The 23,190-nt window shown below is 43.1% G+C and overlaps 1 protein-coding gene across 7 annotated transcripts in view; it reads left to right on the forward strand.

The window, feature by feature from the left end:
• Positions 1-23,190, forward strand: part of ATG5 (autophagy related 5) — a 233,192-nt gene that overhangs the window by 122,632 nt on the left and 87,370 nt on the right. For all 7 annotated transcript variants that reach the window (XM_073576088.1, XM_073576090.1, XM_073576089.1 and 4 more), the window contains exon 6: positions 3,968-4,062. In XM_073576088.1, coding sequence (XP_073432189.1) covers positions 3,968-4,062 — 95 coding nt within the window. The remainder of the gene's footprint in view (positions 1-3,967; positions 4,063-23,190) is intronic.

A 23,190-nucleotide genomic window follows, 5' to 3' on the forward strand; every position in this document is an offset into this window, starting at 1 on the left:
TGATGGAATAGTCTGCGGTCGTCATTACGTTTGCAGAGCCCCTGATGTGCCTAAACAGTGGAAACCCCCCACAAGTGACCCCATTTTGGAAACTAGACCTTCCAAGGAACGTATGTAAGATGTGTTGTGAGCACTTTGAACCCCCAAGTGCTTCACAGAAGTTTAGAATGCAGAGATGTGAAAATGAAAAAATCATTTTTTTCCACAAAAATCATTTTTTAGCCCCCAATTTTTTATTTTCCCAAGGGTAACACGAGAAATTAGTCCCCAAAAGTTGTTGTGCAATTTTTCCTGAGTACGCTGATACCCCATATGTTGGGGTAAACCACTGTTTGGGCACATGTCAGGGCTTGGAAGGGAGGGTGCACCGTTTGACTTTTTGAACGCAAAATTGGCTGGAATCAATGGTTGCACCATGTCGCGTTTGGAGACCCCCTGATGTGCCTAAACAGTGGAAACCCCTCAATTCTAACTCCAACCCTAACCCCAACACACCCTTAACCACAGCCCTAGCCCTAACACATCCCTAACCCTAACACATCCCTAACCACAAACCTAACCCTAGTTCCAACGCTAACCCTAATTCCAACCCTAACCCTAATTCTAACCCTAATTCCAACCCTAACCCTAATTCCAACCCTAACCCTAATTCCAACCCTAACCCTCACCCTCTTTTCAACCCTAACCCTCACCCTCTTTTCAACCCTAACCCTCACCCTCTTTTCAACCCTAACCCTAATGGAAAAATAAAAATATTTTCTTTACTTTATTAGTTGTGCCTACCTATGGGGGTGATAATCGGGGGCTTTATTTACTTTTTCTTTCATTTTGATCACTGTGGGCGGGCGCACTGCGCATGCGCCCGTCATTTTCCAAGATGGCGGCGCCCATGAACCGGACCCGCCGGACACCGGGAGCGACAGGGGGACTTAGAAGGTGTCGGGGGAGGTGAGAGGGGGTTATCGGAAGCTGGCGGGGAGCAGAGGGAATGGGAGGGGGGCAGATGATGACAGCGGCAGCAGATCGCCGCTGTCATTCAGTTGCGGGGGGGGGGGCGATCGCCGGTGGGGGGGTGGAATCGGTGTCTCCAGCCATGTCCCATGCTACAGCAGCATCGGCCATGGCTGGATTGTAATATTTCATCAATTTTCATTGATGAAATATTACTATCGCTCTGATTGGCTGTTTCACTTTTAACAGCCAATCAGAGCGATCGTAGCCACGTGGGGGCGAGGCCACGCCTCCTCTGGCGAAGAACAAAGCCCCCTGTATCTGCGGGTCGGGTGACCTTTCAGTGACCTAGGTCACCCGACCCGCAGGGGGGCTTTAAAGTCATGACGCCACATAGGCGTCATGGGTCGTTCTGGCATGACTTTTCATGACGCCTACGTGGCGTCAAAGGTCGTGAAGGGGTTAACAGCACCTGTAACTTACCTGTGGCACCTAACAGGTGTTGACAATAACTAAATCACACTTGCAGCCAGTTGACATGGATTAAAGTAGACTCAACCTCTGTCCTGTGTCCTTGTGTGTACCACATTGAGCATGGAGAAAAGAAAGAAGACCAAAGAACTGTCTGAGGACTTGAGAAACCAAATTGTGAGGAAGCATGAGCAATCTCAAGGCTACAAGTCCATCTCCAAAGACCTGAATGTTCCTGTGTCTACCGTGAGCAGTGTCATCAAGAAGTTTAAAGCCCATGGCACTGTGGCTAACCTCCCTAGATGTGGACGGAAAAGAAAAATTGACAAGAGATTTCAACGCAAGATGTGCAGATGTTGGATAAAGAACCTCGACTAAAGGGCATGTCACACTAAGAGATATCGCTAGCAATATCGCTATAACGTTATAGCGATATTGCTAGCGATATCGCTGTGTCTGATACTTACCTCCGACCGGCTCCCCCGCTGCTTATCGCTGATCGCGCGAGAACGTCCAGCACTGTTTCTCGTCGTCAGCTTCCTGCTGGGGCTTCCTGCTGTGAGGACGAGCGACGTGTGGAGCCGGGCGGGAGGACGCAGGATCGCCTAGTGTGACAGGTAAGTAGCGACCCCCGTCCCCAGTGATGTCGCTGGTGAGATCTGCCTGTGTGGCAGCTCACTAGCGACCACTTAGCGATGTACCAGCGATCCTGACCGTGTCATATCGCTGGTCTGGATCGCTGGTACATCGCTAAGTGTGACAGTACCTTAACATCCAAACAAGTTCAAGCTGCCCTGCAGTCCGAGGGTACAACAGTGTCAACCCGTACTATCCGTCGGCGTCTGAATGAAAAGAGACTGTATGGTAGGAGACCCAGGAAGACCCCCACTTCTTACCCCGAGACATAAAAAAGCCAGGCTGGAGTTTGCCAAAACTTGCCTAAAACGTTTTAGAAGAATGTTCTCTGGTCAGATGAGACAAAAGTAGAGCTTTTTGGGCAAAGGCATCAACATAGAGTTTACAGGAGAAAAAAAGAGGCATTCAAAGAAAAGAACACGGTCCCTACAGTCAAACATGGCGGAGGTTCCCTGATGTTTTGGGGTTTCTTTGCTGCCTCTGGCACTGGACTGCTTGACTGTGTGCATGGCATTATGAAGTCTGAAGACTACCAACAAATTTTGCAGCATAATGTAGGGCCCAGTGTGAGAAAGCTGGGTCTCCCTCAGAGGTCATGGGTCTTTCCAGCAGGACAATGACCCAAAACACAGTTCAAAAAGCACTAGAAAATAGTTTGAGAGAAAGCACTGGAGATTTCTAAGGTGGCCAGCAATGAGTCCAGACCTGAATCCCATAGAACACCTGTGGAGAGATCTAAAAATGGCAGTTTGGAGAAGGCACCCTTCAAATATCAGGGACCTGGAGCAGTTTGCCAAAGAAGAATGGTCTAAAATTCCAGCAGAGCATTGTAAGAAACTCACTGATGGTTACCGGAAGCGGTTGGTCGCAGTTATTTTGGCTAAAGGCTGGGCAACTAAGTATTAGGCTGAGGGTGCCAATACTTTTGTCTGGCCCATTTTTGGAGGTTTGTGTGAAATGATCAATGTTTTGCTTTTTGCTTCATTCTCTTTTTGTGTTTTTTCATTTAAGACAAATTAAATGAAGATAATACCAAAGAATTTGTTTGCAATCATTTTCAGGAAGAAACTGAGTATTATCTGACAGAATTGCAGGGGTGTCAATACTTTTGGCCACAACTGTATATACCTAACACGCTGCCTAGTATATTACACAATATTATAAAAAAATTGTGGTGCCATAAATACAGTATATCTCAATGTATTTCAACTATAACAGTCACGGTGGTACCGAGCTTCCACTCCCCGATATAGTGAGATGAGAGGAATTCCATCTGTCTCAGATTTTGTCGAATTTCCCCATACAGCCCCTGTTTTGATAGTGTTCGCTCATATGGAATGACCGTGTTTACCAGGTCAATCCAGGCTCAGAGAGAGGGATGTGACCCTCCCATCCAACGTAGCGCCAACACCTTCCTAGCTAAAAAGTGTCTCACATAGAAAAATCTTAAGTGTCCCAAATTCTCCTCATTTAACACCCCGAATAAACAAACTAACGGACTAAGAGGAACAGGAATTTTCACTAAGGATGTTAACAACGATATTACTTCAGGGCAGTATAAAAGGACAATGGGGCATCCCCACACCATATGTATAAAGTTTGCTTCCATTGCATGACACCTCAAACATTCCGAGGACTGAAAACAACCCATTTTGAAAAGTCGTAATGGGGTTAGATATGACTGATGTAAGCTATATAATTGAGTCATTCTATTAATAGATGGAGATACTTTAGTTGGAGATTCAAGAATCTCCTCCGAATCCTCAGCCTGAGCATCACAGTTACAAAACTTTAATAATGTAAACCGCTTTATTTTCATCGGATAGGCCTGTGGTAATGTTCGCATATTTGCAATAAAATAGATTTACACAAGGAGTAAAAGCTAAGCATTTGTTTTTTCTTATCCTAGATAAATTTGACCAGTTTTGGGCGATAAATCGGAAACTTATGGAATATTTGCCAGAAGAAGGAGGTTTTCGGTATATACCCTTTCGAATATATCAGGCAAGTGTTAATTTACAACAAGTTTTCAATAACGCCTCAAACAACTGCGTGAGTGCTAACGGATAACTTGGAAGTCGTAGAGTGAAGTTATGATGTACAACACCAATTTATTCTAGGCATTTACACTAATGTGGCTTTTTACAAGTACCGCAAATAAAATTTATTGTATGATTGCAAGGGGAGAGAATCCAAGCATCTCCAAAACTGCTGGTCTTGTGGTTTGCTTTCAGTTTGCAATGGCTACTACCTAAGCAAAAGTGAAATTGGATAGGATAAGTGATAAGCCAGAGACAAATTAACATGTACTTTTCAGAGGCTTTTTGGTGCTCCATTCTGGACTTCATCTTTGAGGCTATATGTGCTACATTTAGCAGCATTCAGCAGTCCATCTCTTGCTTGTCTGAACTTTTATCCATATCTGCCCAGCTATGGCTTCCACCGATCAATTCAACCATTTCTATCAGAAAGGTGCTGTATGTCATGAGTTTTTTTTATTCAGGGATTAGTTTATTATTTTAAAGGGAATCTGTCTCCCCATTTTTCAAGTTTCAGCTGCCGGCACCGCCATCAAGGACTTAGCTACAGCATTCTGTAATGCTATAGATAAGCCCCCGATGTAGCCTGAAAGATAAGAAAAAAAATTAGCTATATTATACTCACCGGGGGGGGCGGTCCGGTCTTGGTCTGATGGGTGTTGCGGTCCGGTGCCTCCCATCTTCTAACGGTGACGTCGTCTTCTTTGCTGCCTGTCATGGCTCCTGCGCAGGCGCACTGCTCTGCCCTGTTGATGGCAGAGCAGAATACTGCAGTGCGCAGGCGCCAAACCTCTCCCGGCGCCTGCGCACTGCAGGACTCTGCTCTCCCCTCAACAGGGCAGAGCAGTGCACCTGCGCAGGAGCCACGACAGGAAGAAAAGACGAGGACAGCATCGTATGAAGATGGGAGGCGCAGGATGGGACGGCGACACCCATCGGACCGGACCCGGACGTCACCTGGGTGAGTATAATCTAACTAATTTTTCTTCTCTTTCAGGTTACATTGTAGGCTTATCTACAGCAATACCGAATGCTGTAGATAAGCCCCTGATGGCGGTGCCGGCAGCCGATACTCGAAAAATAGGGTGACAGATTCCCTTTAATTTTTTGACCAGAAAAGATCCTCCACTTTTCACATGTCAAGTCTAAGATATCCACATTATCCGCATAATATACTGTGTATCAGGGCCGGGACGAGGGGTAGACAGGGTAGGCACCTGCCGGGGGCACCACCTCCTGCCTACCTGAGGGAGGGTGGGGTGGTCACTAAGGAGAAAAAAAAATGCTGAATGCCTGCGGTCACCCGACATCTTCACTGACACAGCTCACTCATTTCTCTTCATGCGCCCCGACCGTAGCTCCCTCCCTACATTGAATTGCGTTGGCAAATACACAAATGCAATTGCTGTTTTCGCTGCCTGGGACAGGAGCAGAGAAGCAGTCATCCAGCAAGACTAAAGCCGCTTCCAGCCTGCGCCTTGTTGAAGGCGCATTCATGGGGGGGACATTGGATGTCCCTGTGCAGTGACGTCATCACGCCAAATGTTGCCTAGAGGAGACGAGAGTCTGGAATAGGTAAGTGTGAGTTTTTTTTTTTTTTTTTATTGTGTTGATGGTGGGAATAAAATGAGTGGTGGGGCTGTGCTAATGGGAAATAAAATGGTCTGTGCAGATAGGGGGAATTAAAATGAGGAGAGGTGCTGTGCTGATGGGGGGTGGATAAAATGAGGTAAGGGGCTGTGCTAATGGGGGGGTGATAAGCTGACGTGTGCACAAATGGGAGGAGTAAGCGGACGGGCTGTGCGGATGGGGGTGGAGTAAGCGGACGGGCTGTGCGGATGGGGGTGGAGTAAGCGGACGGGCTGTGCCGGGATCTATGAAACGAGAGGATGTGGTTTTGCGCCATGAAATGAGGCTGTGAAGGAAGGGACCATGTTGTATATGGGTCTATGGAGGTCATTATACAGGGAAATGTGGTGACCATACTGGATAGGGAGTCGTTATGAATATCATACTGTTTAGGGTGTTATCTGTGTTTATTTATGGGGCATAATGTATGAGGTGGTGTGGGAATTATTGTAGTATACATGGGGGCTGTTTTGGACACCATACTATTATTGGGGATCTGTGGTTGACATCAGGGTCGGACTGAGGCCCCGGGATACCGGAGCATCCTACGGTGGGCCCCAGCTCCTGCCTCCTTCATTAGTCCCTGCCCTGCATGTCAATAGTGTGCACCTAGTGGTGCACACTTTACATATCTTGCCTGGGCACACCTCTAGGTGCAAATTCCCCTCATCCAGCTGACAGCACTGTGCTAGCCATTTCCACATCATCCTATAAATCCCAGCAATGACGTCGCTGTGCTGTTCTGTGCGAACAGGAACTGTGGTGAGGTCACAGGAGGGGAGGAGTCAGGGGTCACATGATCTGGGTCCTCTGTGTATGCAGGACTCTGCTGTGCTGGTTGTCATGGTGCTGGATGAGGGGACATTTTGTGTGTGGGGTCAGGAGGGGTTTACAGGGTGGATGTAGCGGAGCCGCGTGTGTACGAGGTGTATGGTGGGGGAGCATTCATACCTCCCAACCGTCCCGGATCCAGCGGGACAGTCCTGATTTTGAGAGTCTGCCCCGCTGTCCCTGCCGAGAGCTTACTTTTCCCGCGGACACGGGAGTACACGGCGGATGCCCCAAGGAGCACTTTAAATCTCGCACGTAACGTTCCATCGTAAGTGACGTGCTGGAAGCTGACCTGAAATTAGGTAATTTCAGGAGGAGATTGTGACGGAACCATGGAGGCACTTCAGGGAATGCTTCAGATCCATCACTGTGTCCTCCTCCGACAGAGCGGACAGCGGGGGATCGCTTTGGAATCGGGGATGTCGGCTATGTAAGCGGATCATGATATGGCCTGCATCGGGAGGCTCAGGTGGGCACTACAAGGGGAGCCGGGCTGCTATAGTATCTTTATAGAATCTTTCTTTCTCTCTCTGTTCTTTCTGTCTCTGTTCTTTCTCTCTGTTTTCTTTCCTCCTCTAATCTTTATTTCTTTCTCTGTTCTTTCTTTTTTTCTCTGTTGCTTTCTCTCTCTGTTTTTCTGTGTTCTTTCTTTCCCTTTCTAAGCTTGCTTTTTCTCTTTTCTTTCTTTCTCTGTATCTTTCTCTGTCCTTTGTTTCCCTTTCTAATCTTTCTTTCTCTCTTTCTCTCTCTCTGTTCTTTCTTTCTTTCTCTGTTCTTTCTTTCTTTCTCTGTTCTTTCTTTCTTTCTCTGTTCTTTCTTTCTTTCTCTGTTCTTTCTTTCTCTGTTCTTTCTTTCTTTCTTTCTTTCTTTCTCTGTTCTTTCTTTCTTTCTTTCTCTGTTCTTTCTTTCTCTGTTCTTTCTTTCTTTCTTTCTTTCTTTCTTTCTTTCTCTGTTCTTTCTTTCTTTCTCTGTTCTTTCTTTCTCTGTTCTTTCTTTCTTTCTTTCTTTCTCTGTTCTTTTTCTTTCTTTCTCTGTTCTTTCTTTCTTTCTTTCTCTGTTCTTTCTTTCTTTCTCTGTTCTTTCTTTCTTTCTTTCTTTCTTTCTCTGTTCTTTCTTTCTTTCTTTCTCTGTTCTTTCTTTCTTTCTCTGTTCTTTCTTTCCTCTTTCTTTCTTCCCCTATCTTTCTCTGTTCTTTCTCTTTGTTCTTCCTTTCCCCCTCTTTCTTTCTCTGTTCTTTCTTTCTCTTCTTTCTTTCTCACTCTGTGTTTATTCTTTCTTTCCCCTTTCTTTCTCTCTGTCCTTTCTTTCTTTGACCTTTCTTTGTCCATTCTTTTTTTTCTGTCCTTTCTTTCTGTCCTTTCTTTCTCTGTACTTTCTTTTTCCCCTCTTTCTTTCTTTCTCTGTTCTTTATTTCTTTCCCCTCTTTCTTTCTGTTCTTTCTTTTTCTCTCTGTTCTTTCTTTGTTTCGCGCTCTGTTCTTTCTTTCTTTCTTTCTTTCTTTCTCTGTTCTTTCTTTCTTTCTCTGTTCTTTCTTTCTTTCTTTCTTTCTCTCTCTGTTCTTTCTTTCCCCTTTCTTTCTTCCCCTATCTTTCTCTGTTCTTTCTCTTTGTTCTTCCTTTCCCCTCTTTCTTTCTCTGTTCTTTCTTTCTCTTCTTTCTTTCTAACTCTGTGTGTTTATTCTTTCTTTCCCCTTTCTTTCTCTCTGTCCTTTCTTTCTTTGACCTTTCTTTGTCCATTCTTTTTTTTCTGTCCTTTCTTTCTGTCCTTTTTTTCTCTGTACTTACTTTTTCCCCTCTTTCTTTCTTTCTCTGTTCTTTATTTCTTTCCCCTCTTTCTTTCTGTTCTTTCTTTTTCTCTCTGTTCTTTCTTTGTTTCGCGCTCTGTTCTTTCTTTTGCTCTGTTCTTTCTTTCGCTCTGTCTTTCCCCTTTTTCTTTCTCTGTCTTCTTCTTTCTCTGTTCTTTCTCTCTCCCTCTCTGTTCTATTTTTCTATCTATTTTTCTTTCTTTCCCCCTATCTCTCTCAATTCTTTCTTTCTCTCCTTTCTTTCTCTGTCCTTTCTCTGTTCTTTCTTTTTCCTCAGTACAAGTCAGTGGGCCCTCAGTACCAGCCACTGTGCCCTCAGTACCAGTCAGTGTGATCAGCAGTGCTAAATGGGTGCAGTTGGGGCGTGGACATGGGTGTGACTAGTTTTGAAATGGGTGTGTTCGGGTGTGGCCTAAAATTTGCTGCAGCCTTTGTCCCTCTTTACCTTTAAAAGTTGGAAGGTATGATGGTGGGCACCAAAAATTATTGATTTTTCTCTGGCGGGCCAAAAGGAACTCCAGTCCGATGCTGGTTGACATTATGCTATATATGGGGGGGGGGGCCGTAGTAGTGACCATACTATATATTGGGTGTTGTAGTGGATATCATACCGTATGGGCATCTGTGGTAATCATCATACTGTGTAGGGGGGGACCAAGTGAGGAGTGGTTACGGTTTGAAGAGGGCAGCATGGTGGGCAGTATGAGGGCATAGTGTGAAAAGGGCTACAGAAGGAATATGAAGAGAGGACAGCTTGAAATGAAGGTACAATATGGAGACGGGTTAGCATGGTTGGGGGTACAGTGTGGAAATATTGAAAATGTAAAATTAGAGAGGGGACAGCCATGGTATAGGCCGCGTGGTTCATATGGGTGGATGGTGACAGTTATAGCTGATAATGGCAGATGGTATGGAAGTCGTATAACATAGGAGGCTTATTTAGGGTCATAATGTGGACAGATATTTTTATGCAAAGGGCATTTTGATTACACTATTATTTTTAAGGGCACTGTGATTGGGATGTGCTTCAAAAACAAGGAGACGAGGGAGGTCTGCAGAGAACAACTGTGGATGTGAAAAGTCATCATGGCATCTAGACAAAATGGAGATCAAAAGAGACAACTTTAAGATGTAGTCTATAAGGTATATGGATGTAAAGGTTTATTTGTGATACTGACTAATTCTCATCAGTACTGTGGTTCCTGTCCATAGTCTGATGGCTGTTAATACCTGGTGCTCTAATTATGTACTCATGATGATTTTGGCTTCGTATTCACCTACCAATGATTGTTTTGGTGATTAATAGATCACCAGAATCCTCATCACTACATGAATGCATCACCAGAACCACCATCAGTTTTGTGCAGGCTGAATTGAACACATGATGGACACAAAACCCATCAGACATATCGCTTTAATTATAATGGAGGTCTGTTTATATTCCATTAGTGTATTTGCCAAATGGCTGATACCTTAATTGAAACCAAACAGCCACGATTATAGTTACGCTTTATTAGTTTCCATAACTACCCTTGGGTTCTACATTTAAAATATAGGATGTCGGGCATGAATATCGCAATTTTTTTCACCTTTATTTTGTAAATGGTCAGAAAAAAACATTTATTCTGTTAGGTACCGTATATACTCGAATATAAGCCGAGATTTTCAGCCCAATTTTTTGGGCTGAAAGTCTTCCTCTCGGCTTATATTCGAGTCATATACACCGGGGGGTCGGAGGGGGAGGGGGAGCGGGGGTGTCAGGTCATACTTACCCGTCCTGACGCTGTCTCTTGAGCCCCCAGCTTCTCCCCGTGCTCTCTCTTCCTGCCTTCAGCGGTCACGTGGTGCCGCTCATTAAAACTCATGAATATGCGCATATTCATGAGTTTTAATGAGTGGTATCACATGACCGCTGAACGCAGGAAAAAAGAGCACGGAGAAGCTGGGGGCTCAAGACACAGCGTCAGGACAGGTAAGTATAGCGATACTCACCTGTCCTGCGTCCATGGCTGCTTGCTGCTGTCTGCCATCGGTCAGTGACTTCAGACAGCAGAGGGCGCGGTGACGTGGTTAGTGTGCGCCGCGCCCCCTGCTGTCTGAACTTCACTGGCTGATGACGTGGCAGATAGCGGTGAGCAGCCATGGACGCAGGACAGGTGAGAATGTGACACCCAGCGACGGAGAGGTGAGTATGTCTTTTTTTTATTTTTACATTCAGCAGCAGCGGCAGCACATGGGGGAATCATCTATGGAGCTTCTTATGGGGGCAGCATATGGGGGCATAATCTAAGGAGCTTCTTATGGGGGCAGCATATGGGGGAATAATCTAAGGAGCTTCTTATGGGGGCAGCATAAGGGGGAATAATCTAAGGAGCTTCTTATGGGGGCAGCATAAGGGGGAATAATCTAAGGAGCTTCTTATGTTGTCAGCATATGGGGGAATAATCTAAGGAGCTTCTTATGGGGGCAGCATATGGGGGAATAATCTAAGGAGCTTCTTATGTTGTCAGCATATGGGGGAATAATCTATGGAGCATTTCCCACCCTAGGCTTATATTCGAATCAATAAGTTTTCCCAGTTTTTTGTGGCAAAATTAGGGGGGTCGGCTTATACTCGGGTCGGCTTATACTCAAGTATATACGGTATCTAACTTTGAAAATGCACTCCCTGTTAATTCACATCCCTAAAGTACACCACATTTGTTTACTTTTTTTCTTTACTTTTGATAACCTTTTTTGTGAAAAAGGTAACCATTCCAGTGGCCATCAGAGTTTGCTACCTAACCCATTGACGTTGAAGGGGGAATGTGCATTTGGGGTCCTGTTGCCTTAAGGGCATGTCACACTAAGCGATATCGCTAGCAATATCGCTATAACCTGTGACGTTATAGCGATATTACTAGCGATATCGCTATGTGTGATACTTGCCTACAACCCGCTCCCCCGCTGGTTATCGCTGATCGCGCGAGAACGTCCAGGACTGTTTCTCGTCGTCGGCTTCCTGCGGCGCTTCCTGTGGAGAGACGAGCGTGTTGCCGGGCGGGAGGATGCAGGATCGCCTAGTGTGACAGGTAAGTAGCGACCCCCGTCCCCTGCGATGTCGCTGGTGAGATCTGCCTGTGTGGCAGCTCACTAGTGACCACTTAGCGATGTACCAGCGATCCTGACCGCGTCATATCGCTGGTCGGGATCGCTGGTACATCGCTAAGTGTGACAGTACCGTTAGTCTGAGCCATTCCTTTGCTTTAAGTGGGGGGGGGGGGGTGCCATTGACTTCATCTGCCTATGGCACCAAATTACTTTGCCCCAGACCTACTGTTTATTGAGTTACTTATTGATACTTCATCAGTTTTTTGTATTGGAAATAAAACTTAGTACTTGGAAATAAGGCTCCTTAGTAACCTCTATTCCTGGCTCAAAAGGACTCCCTTTCTACCCATTAAGAACTGCAGTTTACCGTTGGACAACTTAATACATTGTTACAAGGTACCAAGAATTAAAATGGAGTTGATGAGTTTGCTTAATGGCAAAAATATCTACTCAAACCGAAACTAATGATTAATTGGGAACGGAAACTGCAGCTACTATCGTGAAAGCTACCCGATGTTTAAGCAATGGCCCACTTGCACTTCTATGCTTTACATACAGTAATTGTCTGAGTTGTGCAGCCTCCTTTTCTCTTTATGAACAAAGATCAGCATGTTTTAAATAGGTGTTAACCACTTACTGCTTGAAAACTGACTACACTGTACTATCACTAGGACATATTTTATTTTTGCTTTTTACTTTTCATTCTGAGGATTATTTATTGTGGACTTGGCACATATATTCTTAGATGTTATAGGAAAAGTGTTAAATGTATTCTCTAATGGTGTATATATAACCTATAAATAAGACATACAACAGCAGATATTTAATATATTCATATGCGACATGCAAATAAAAGTTTAAGGGAAAATATTACAAAGCTTAAATTATAAAGGCACGATGGGATGTACCATATTTCTTAATAAATCAATGATAGAACACTTGATATTATCAGTAAATATATAATCAGTATTTTGATGGTAATAACACAGTACCTAGTTATGAAGTAGGTACAGGCCCCTTGCAGAGAGATTGTGCCCAACTCGTGTTTCGCCGTAGCTTTGACGAGGGAACCAATATGCAGAATAAAATAAAGAGTGAAGCTTGAGTGTTTTGGCTTTCAGATTGGCATCCAGAGGTCAAAGAACAGCAACTCTATGTGAAAAAGTTACTTCCGTAGAAAACAAACTAGGCTAATTGCAATTGGCAACGAGACAAAGTTTTTGCTGCTATTTGCAAATTCTGGGATGCCATCTGAAGCTTCATGTACTTTCCATTTTTAATGTGGGCTAAAACTCAAAAGCCGACATCCAACCGAGGCAATGCGAACATCTTGGCTTGCTCTGTAATGCTGGCGCATTTTGCTATTACTATGGCCCTGCGACATCATGTCGTGTGAGGCATAGGGACTTGGTCTCATGTGAGGTGTTCTGCACCGTGGCATCGCAGGAGCATAGTAATCACAAGGGGCTCCCGGCAAGTGTGGCGGTGTTTTTAATGTGGAATGAAGAAGGTGACCCTGCCACAGTCTGACTTCAATGGAGCACCAAAATGGATGCAGGACCAGGGTATTGCAAGTCTTTTTGCTCCTCTCTACTAGGGTATGTGCACCGGCCAAGCTTTTTCCAAGGTGAAACCACTTGAGAGAAACACCAGTCTTTGTCCTGAAGTGGCTTTGCTGCTGGTCTTGCCGTTGTTTTTGTGGCAGCTCTGTTATCGGCATTTTTGCTTCGTAGCTTCAAATTTGTAAGCCGGGCAGTTTCTAAACTAAGCCGCTCAAAGAATGAACATGTTCTTTCTTTTAACCACTTTCAGGTTTCCAAACCCTGAAGTGGTTAAAAGAAGTGACGCAAGACTGAACCTGTGCATAGCAATGTTGTCTTACATTGCTGTGCACAGTGTTGAAAAAAAATTTTTGTGGTGCTTTTTATGTATGAAAAAGACGGTGTGCACATACCCTTAAACTTTTCATGTGCAAAAAGACACAAATCAAAAATGTTTTTATTGGACATTCAAACGTACTGTAAGTGTTTTACCTGCCACATAACATAGGAAATGTAATCTCCTTCAAAATAAAGATAGCAAGATGCCTTTATTACCTCTAGAGGGCAGATCTGCACCACATGTATTAGGTTGTGTCTTTTACTGCTGCAGAAACTGCACACTTGCAAGAGAAAAAGGTTGGTGATCAAACCTTTCAGACACCGATCAGTTTCCAGACCAGACTAATATGACTATCGCACCATTTCTTTTGGTAATATTGAGCTGTTTATGTAGCTGGCTGCTTTCATTAGGCTATGTGCACGTCCCAGGTGTCATTAGTATGTCTTTTCTCAGTTTTGATGTTTCTGGTTTCTTTAGTTTTCAGACAATTTGAATAGAAAACATTCCTAGTTTTGATTCTCTGCCTCGTCACTTTTTTTTTTCTTTTTGTCTCCTAGTATTGGTCTAGATGTATGCATATTCTGTCTGGTATAAAGTTTGCTACTGCCACTACTACTACTACTTGCTTGTGATATTATCAGATGAAAAGATAATTTAAACAGTAAATAATTACTACAGCCAAAATCTCCATGCACAACTTCACTCTCAAGTCGTGTGATGGCATAGTCCTGTTTTCTGTTCTGAGCTGTGTCCATATCCATAGCTTTGATGCCAGAATCCAATTTTGTGATATGTACTTGAACTCCCACCTAAAGGTGATCTGACTTCAAAAGTGCTCAGTTTTTTTCCTGTTTTAATCCCACTGATCCTCTGAGTATTCTGCTTTTTATTCTTTTTTGTTTTAAATACACCATACTGTTAGAGAGATATGGGCCTTTTTACTTTAAAGGGAAGGTGAAATTTTTTTCAGCAATTGAAAAAATGTGAAGAATTAATGTTTACATTTTCTTAAATATTATTTTTAATTTTGTAAAATTATGAAAAATAATTTTAAAAAGTTTGGCATTTCCACTTGTTAACACTAGGGGGAGCAGCTACTGAAATTTGACACAAAAACCTAGTGTACAACTAGCTCACATTACTGCCCTGCAGTAATTATGGGCAGAGTCTGCTGACGTGTGTGATGTCACTCCTCTCCTCCCCTTCTGGGTGTTTGTTAAGAGATAAGAGAGGATGACATTGAGGGTGTGGGCACACGTAAGCGGTTTTTTTTTTTGCGGTTTTCTAAGCATTTTTATCGGCAAAAACTCCTAAAAGAACGCTTAAAAGAAGCATCCCATTCATTTTCATGAATGAATTCTGCATTTTTTGTGCATATTCGTGGAAAAAAATTGCATCGCGGTAAACGCATCATGCTCATTAATTTCGTGGAAAAATCCGCATTTCTAACTATTTACTGAGACTGGGGATGCTCCGGAAAAAAGCGCATAAAAAATGTGTTTTTATGCAAAAAATGCGCATTTTCTGGGAAGGAGTCTGGTTTTCAGTCAGGAATTTTCTGCATACGTGGGTACATAGCCTTAACAACACAGTGAGCAGCCATTTTGATGGTGACTTCAAAGTTACTGACAAGTAGACAGTCACCAAGGATGGCAGGCAGCAAGGATTCTGGGAGCAGGGTGACAGCAGCACAGAGTATTTCAGGAGAGCAGTGTGCTGGTCTATGGGGGGCACCCTGTTCGGTGCGTGGAGCGGCCAGGGATTGTACATAGAGTGCTGTGTTTTATACACATGGATGGACCGTCTTCTTGTTTGCTCCACAGAAATCCAGGAAACATTTCTGCTGATTGATGACCTGTTCTGATCCAGACTTTGCATGCAAAGACCCCATTCCCCGCCACAGATCCTGTCTTCTCCATCCTGTCCTGGCGATGTGTGAAAGCGAGGCGACAGGCGCCGTCCGGGATGACGCTGGGAAGCAGGCTAGGGGGAAATGGAGCCATACAGAACGATAAAAATGAGACCCCTCTCTTCAGCTGCCTCAGCAGCCCACCCCTGACTGCGCCTAACTGGAGGGCATGCTGCCCCCTCTATTACCCCAGACCTGTGTGCAGGTGCTCAGCCAGAACCATCCTAGAATGGGTCCCCTTTCTGCAGATAATGCTGCCATGTAGTTCACACATAATACCGCCATGTAGTTCACACATAATACCACCATGTAGTTCACACATAATACCGCCATGTAGTTCACACATAATATCGCCATGTAGTTCACACATAATACCGACATGTAGTTCACACATAATACCGCCATGTAGTTCACACATAATACCAGCAGGGTGACAGCAGCACAGAGTATTTCAGGAGAGCAGTATCACACGGGATAGGATTAGATACACGGCTCAGCAGACAGTATCACACAGAATAGGATTAGATACACGGCTCAGCAGACAGTATCACACAGGATAGGATTAGATAGACGGCTCGGCAATCAGTATCACACAGTCTAGGGTTAGATACACGGCTCAGCAATCGGTATCACACAGGATAGGGTTAGATACACGGCTCAGCAGTCGGTATCACACAGGATAGGGTTAGATACACGCCTCAGCAGACGGTATCACACAGGATAGGATTAGATACACGCCTCAGCAGATGGTATCACACAGGATAGGATTAGATACATGGCTCAGCAGTCAGTATCACACAGGATAGGATTAGATACACAGCTCAGCAGTCAGTATCACACAGGAGAGGATTTGACACACGGATCAGCAGACTATCACACAGGATGGGATTAGATACATGGCTGAGCAGTCAGTATCACACAGGATAGGATTACAGATATGCCCACACCGGTGAAACTGCCCCCCCCCCCCCCCAAACAATACACTAGACTATGGGCTGTGTATGTCACTGTCCTCAGGCAGCCATAAAAGCTGTGCTAAAAGCGAAGGTTTCAGATTACTGGAGATCACTGGGGGCTGTGTGTGAGTCGGGAGGCAGAGACAGAGCAAAAGGACAGTGGAGTTGGAGCAGGAAGCACAGTGCAGAGCCTGGAGTAAGCATGACAGAGGAGCATAGAGGCAAGTCACCAGCACTCACCACTCTCCATCCTCTGCTGTCCACCTTCTCCATATCTACAGCCTCTCCTCACAACACAGGACCTGTTATGCCACAAGTGGTCATGTGATAGAGGATAAGTGGAGCTCAGCAGATAGCACTGGGCTACAGTAAAATGGCGCCCAGCCACGCCTACAGCAGTGAATTGTGCATCCCACAGGGGCGTGCTGAGTTCACTGCTAATGAAGCTGCAATGTTAGAGATAGAAGACAGTGGTTGGTTCCCGACACTATGTCCAGGGACAGCCTTCACAGATCTGCAAATCAAGATGGTAGCGCCTAGTGGCTACATGAAAACATTTTTACAAAAAAAACATAAATCCAAAGTTAGTACAACATTTGCTGAAACAGCATGTTTTGTTACTAAGATCCTAGTAAGATGACAATGTATGGGCTGCCTCCATTGTCATCTTAGGAGGCAGCCCATACAGTTGTTCTGTTTAGTATGCCCATCAAGTGCTAATAGGTCCCCTGAAGAGTCACTTACTGACGAAACGCGTCGGGATGCACAGGGACATAATAGGGCTTCTATTTCAAGGGTCAGATGTGGACTGCACTTGTTAGGGCGGGAGTCATGGGGGTCAGGATTTTGTGTAGCTCTGACAGGGCTTGATTAGGGTGAATGCTCTTCTTTTCCTGACCTAACAGGACTTTGATGGGACATTTGACTGGGGATGTCTTCCATATGCACGTGGTGAGATCAGTCCATTTTTTATAACTATGTTTGTGGATTTTGTATATGACGTCTCTTTGATATGCATGAACAGGCAATTTCCTTGATAACCTAAACAGGGCAGAGGGTTTTTTTCTTTCTTTTCTTTATAGAAAATTGTTTCAATGCATTACCTCTAACAAGGAAACTGTTCTTTGCTAGATTTTGGTCTTAAGTTCCAGTACCGTGGACCAATTGTACTCTGTCCAGTCCTCTCAAACTTTGGACTTGGAATAGTCAGATGTATATACGGTGTGTGATCTGTTTCTGAGACTTATACAGACACGCTCTGTTATGGTCTGTGACAATTAGATTTAGTGTGTTTTATTTTCACTATATCTTGTGGTAGCCTTTATTTTACTAAAAGTTTTGTTTTATGATTTTCTCAATTGCTGATTCACAGGATTTCACACCCCAAATTATATGTACATGTAGCTCTTTCAAAGGTAAGTCCACCATTACCTTTACATGGCCAATCTGTTCCTCCATTACTGAGAAATCGGTGTTTGAATTGATATGCAAATGAGGCTGAAGACTATTGTAGCTCTGAAGCCTTTGTCACTCCAGCTCTGTTCCCCGCCCAGCGTCACCTTCTGCTTGACTTTCAGCCTTTATGCTGTCACATCAGGAAAAAAAAGTTGGTCAAGCAGGAGTAGGCAGCACTCAAACACTGATTTCTCAGTCATGGAGGGACAGATTGGTCATGTATTGGTATTGCTGAACTTGACTTGTAAAGAGCTACATGCACACATAGTTTGGGGTGTGAATTCCCTCAGTCAGATTCCCATTAATCATATTTAAAAGGCATGAAACGTTCTGAAATATTTGATTCTGAGAAGTTAGTCAAGCAGCTGTGAGTTATATTGGAAAGCACCTAATATCTAATCAGACGTCTGAAAATAAATTGTATACAGATAGTAGCGGAATAGAACAATGAGAAAATGGGATATGACATCATGGTCTAGGAATATTGCAAACATATAGGAAGTGTCTGCAAATGTCTGCTAATTCCAAAGTACAGGAGTTGATTAGCAACGCACAGCCTACCACATGTTTGCAGATTTTTTTTATTTTTATTTTTTTGGACAATCTAAAAAAAAGTTTTGTGTTTTTATATCCAGCCCATTCCTATCACCCTAAACCCAATGAAATAAAAGGAGATAAACAAAAACTAAATGATGACATTAAATCCTATGTTACTCCCTTTTATTGTAATTGTGTGTCTTATGGTGGCTTCTCTCAACAAAACTGTAGATACTGAGTTTTACACATCGAGCACCACTGTTGAATATGACCTGTCAGTTTTCCTGACATGTCTGTCTCATTAAATCCCTTTTAGGCTGTGTGCCCACGATGCGATTTTTAAGCGTTTTTGCCGCGATTTTTGGCGCAAAAGTGCTGCGAAAACTTTTAAAAATCTTGTACATGACGCACCCCATGCATTCCTATGGCATTCCGCACATGCTGTGCTAATGCTGCGCTTTTTTCCGCGGCGGAATCGCATCGCGGAAAAAAATCGCAGCATAATCATTCTTTTGTGCGGAATCGCAAAGAATTGCCGCGATTCCGCACCCATAGGAATGCATGAGAATCGCTTCCCGCATGTGGCTATGCCCACCATGCGGGAAGTTAAGCGTCTCATGTGCGGTTGGTACCCATGGTGTGGAGGAGAGGAGTCTGTCCTCCAGGCCCTGGGTACCATACCCCTGTAAAAAAAAGAATAAAAAATAGGGGTATATTTACCTTCCGACGTCCCGCGCTGCATTCCCGGCCTCAGCGTTCCCAGTAATGCCTTGCGGCAAGGTCCTGTAATGACGTAGTCTCGCGTGACTCTAGCGGTCTCGTGAGATCACTATAGCAACGCGAGACTACGTCATCACAGGTCTCGCAAGGCATCGCTGGGAACGCTGAGGCCTGGGATGGCAGCGCGGGACGTCGGAAGGTAAATATACCCCGATTTTTTATTTTTTTTTATCATTTTTAACATTTTATCTTTTACTATTGATGCCGCATGGGCGGCCTCAATAGTAAAAACCTGGTCACATTTGTCAAACACTATGTTTGACGAGTGTGACCAACCTGTCATTCATTTTCCAAGTGATGCTTCAAATCGCTTGGAAAGTGCTTGAGAAAATCGCGGCAAAATCGCGAACAGAATCGCGGTAAAATCGTGCGGGAAAAAAACGCGCGATTTCTGGGAAGGAGTCCGGTTTTCATTGTGTGTTTTAAAACGCTACATGGGCCCATAGTCTTAACCTTTCATAAAATTTGCATACAAATTCTGAAATCTCCCAACAAGTGAAGAAACGGTTCTCATGAGTAATGGAGGACCGCATAGCGGACGAGACTCTTAAAGCAACCTGGAGAACTTTGATCATTCTTGACCTACATTGTTTTATATATGAAACCAGAAGCGAGAATGTAAAATAATCTCCATTACAAAAAGTCATATGAAATGTGGACATGCTTGTGTGTGAAACCCTGCTTTTTTTCTTTTTTAACCCAAGGACAACATCTGCAAGGAGATTGTATGTTCTTCCCTTGTTTGTGTGGGTTTCTTCCGGGTTCTTCGGTTTCCTCCTACACTACACAGATACTGTTAGGGATTCTAGATTGTGAGCCCAAGTGGCGACAGTGCTGATAATGTTGTTTGTAAAGCGCTGTGGCGTTAATGGCGCTATATAAAATGAGTAAAATAAATTTACTTTTGTGCCCTTTTTTTTTTAGGGTTAATACAGCACACTGTATACAGAACTTGCAGTAACAACTATCCTTCAAATCATTAGCCTAATTTAATATGTTCGGGAAACCATTGGTGATAAAAGCAGGAATTATTTTTTGCCTAATTGTTATATTTTGACTAGCCCACAAATGAGATAGGGTTGTAGTAGTTAACTCAAAAGTCATTCCTAAGTTAAAATTCTATTTGGCTGCTTGTGTAGCATAACTTTTATTTACATTGGAAGCCACGATTCTTGAATGGATCCATTGTCCGGTGAATTCAAGAGGACACAGAGATTGCATTGATTTTATAATTCCGAGTAAAAATATGATAAGGGTATGTGCACACGTTGAGGATTCTGCTCTGGATCCGCAGCGGATTTGGCCCTGTGGATCCGCAGTAGATTTTCCCACGTTGTACAGTACCATTGTATCCTATGGAAATTGAAAAACTCTGTGCATCCGCAGCAGATCCGCTGCGGGTTCATTTCCGCAGCATGTCAATTCTTTATGCGGATTCCACAGCGTTTTACACCTGCTCCATTATAGGAATCCGCACAGAATGTGCTGAAAATCCGCAGTTAATCCGCACTGAATCCGCAGGTAAAACGCAGGTCATTTTACCTGCGGATTTAGCAAAATCCGCGCGGAAAAATTCGTAGGACAATCCGCAACATGTGCACATACCCTAAATGTTCTAACTGATGGAGAAGGTTCCACAAGATTCTCGTCACAAATGTGCAACTAATCTTGCAATATGAAATTTCTGATGACTTATGTAGTATTAGACTTCATTATTATTATTATTATTATTATTATTATTATTATTATTATTATACACAAAACTGATTTGCCAAGTGCAGGTGAATAATGTTTTTTTTCTGGTGACTAGTTCCCTATAAAATGTTGAAGGAAATAAAAGCAGCAAGTGCATGAGATTTAACAAAAAAAAAAAAAAAAACACACTGAAAAAACTTGACTATGGGCTATATTCACGTACAACATGTTTGTTTCATTGTTTTTGAGGAAAAGAATCTGCTTTTTACAGTACCACAAAAAATCCTGTGAATCAATTTAATCACACTGGAAAAACATGAGTTTTAAAGTCTAAAATGGTAAATTTGATTAAATCACAAAAAACAGAGCAACACTGCTGAAGCAAGTGACACAGGGCAAAAAGTGGAAATAATTACATCTTATGTATCACTTAATTATATGTGGCAGAAAAAATATACGCAATGTAACATGTAAGACAAGAAAGCCTCCCAGTCCAATTAGCCACCATTGAAAAAATATAATTAAATAAATGAACAGGGGGATAACCTGGTAAACACTGCATAAAGTGCACAAGTGCTACAGTATATATGGTCATCTGCCCACTATATTAGCCAAGTAAAGTTCGCTAGTGCTACAATATAAATGGCAGTCTGCCCACTATATTACCTAGGTAATAATGCGCTAGTGCGATCATAAATGTGGCAATAAATCACCTATATTGAACATGCCAATAAAGTGCTACATAAACATAAGGTGCAATAGTAATTAGATGACTTGCATAAAGTATAAAGTCACGCTGTCCCGGCCTACCGCCCCTACGCGTGTTACGCCGCAGATTCTTCAGGAGGCGTAGAAGAAGCTGTGGCGTAACGCGCGTAGGGGCGGTAGGCCGGGACAGCGTGACTTCATATTATATGTAAGTCCTCTAATTACTATTGCACCTTATGTTTATTTAGCACTTTATTGGCTTGTTCAATATAGGTGATTTATTGCCACATTTATGATCGCACTAGCGCATTCTTAACTAGGTAATATAGTGGGCAGATGGCCATTTATACTGTAGCACTAGTGCACTTTATGTAGTGTTTACCAGGTTATCCCCCTGTTCATTTATTTAATTATATTTTTTCAATGGTGGGTAATTGGACTGAGAGGCTTTCTTGTCTTACATGTTACATTGCGTATATTTTTTCTGCCACATATAATTATGTGATACCTAAGATGTAATTCTTTCCACTTTTTGCCCTGTGTCACCTGCTTTTAGCAGTGTTGCTCTGTTTTTGGTGGTTTAATAAAATTTACCATTTTAGACTTTAAAACTCATGTTTTTCCAGTGTGATTGAATTGATTCACAGGATTTTTTGTGGTTCATTGATTTTTTGAGTTGTGTTCGTTCTATTATACAGGGGGGAATTATTGTATCTTTTTTTACGGTAACAGTAGAAACTGAAATTTTTTTGTATAAGTCTAGCCTTGAGAGAATGGCAAGTCTGCTTTTATGCAGTTACATTGTGTGGTGTAAGGGTACATCTGAACGAGGTTGTCTTCTCATGGCAGGAGGGTTAACACAATTTGATAACATTTTGTGCAGGGAACCTCAAGTCTATAAGTATATAGTGCACATTATAGTGAAGCTTTTCCTTCAGTGTTTTGCAGCGTTTTTCTCCCAGAAAGAGCAAAACATGCATCAAACAGGTTTTGTTGTGTTTTGGATGTTTTTGGTGAATAAACGTTATTAAACATGTACTGTAGACAAATCACACTTATAATCTGCATCAAAAGCACACACAAAAAACTGCAAAACCTGTGTTTTGAACACCCCATTTTTACGGCTAAGAGCAGGTTTTGCCTGCCTGTGAACGTAGCCTTAGTCGTCTTTGCATCAACTTCTGATTTTGGCTTCAGAATACCAAACTGGCATCAAAAACCACTGCTTACTATTGGCAGTGCTGTCTGGGTCAATGATGTCCGTATGTCCTAACGGAGCATGTGGTCAGGTGTTTTCCTAATGGGACAAGCTCATACATCACAGAGTAGATTTGCACACTCGTGAAGCATCGAACCCCTGAGGCGATATTGCTGGTCTTCAAGTTTTCGGATAACTCTTCAAAACGATAACTGTAATAAAAGATGCAGAAACGTATTGTTCTATTTTATGTGGAAAGCCTCTTCACAGGTGGAAGTCTCTCTCTTTTTGCTAGAAAGTACTGTAATAGAGCCATATCTTGTGCTGCAGAAATGCGATCGTTTTCTGGCTATGAAAGGAGTGCGCACATCTGTTCTTGAAGTGGTTAACATAGTTAGTTTTATCTAAATATAAAATACCAGTGAGAACAAAACACATCAAAGACGTTTTTTTCTGTTAGAAAGGTTTATAGCTTCTATATAAATATACTTTCATTTTAAATGGTTGCGTTGTAGTGGAGGTTTTACATTTTCTTTGTGTTCGCCCCCCCCTTACAACTATAAAGGAATATAGGTCACGTATGAGGTGAGCTATAAAAGTCTGACTTGTGTCTTGGTCTT

Source organism: Dendrobates tinctorius, unplaced genomic scaffold (assembly GCF_039654945.1).
Source record: "Dendrobates tinctorius isolate UK_male_01 unplaced genomic scaffold, ASM3965494v1 ptg000046l, whole genome shotgun sequence".
Taxonomy (NCBI): Eukaryota; Metazoa; Chordata; class Amphibia; order Anura; family Dendrobatidae; genus Dendrobates; species Dendrobates tinctorius.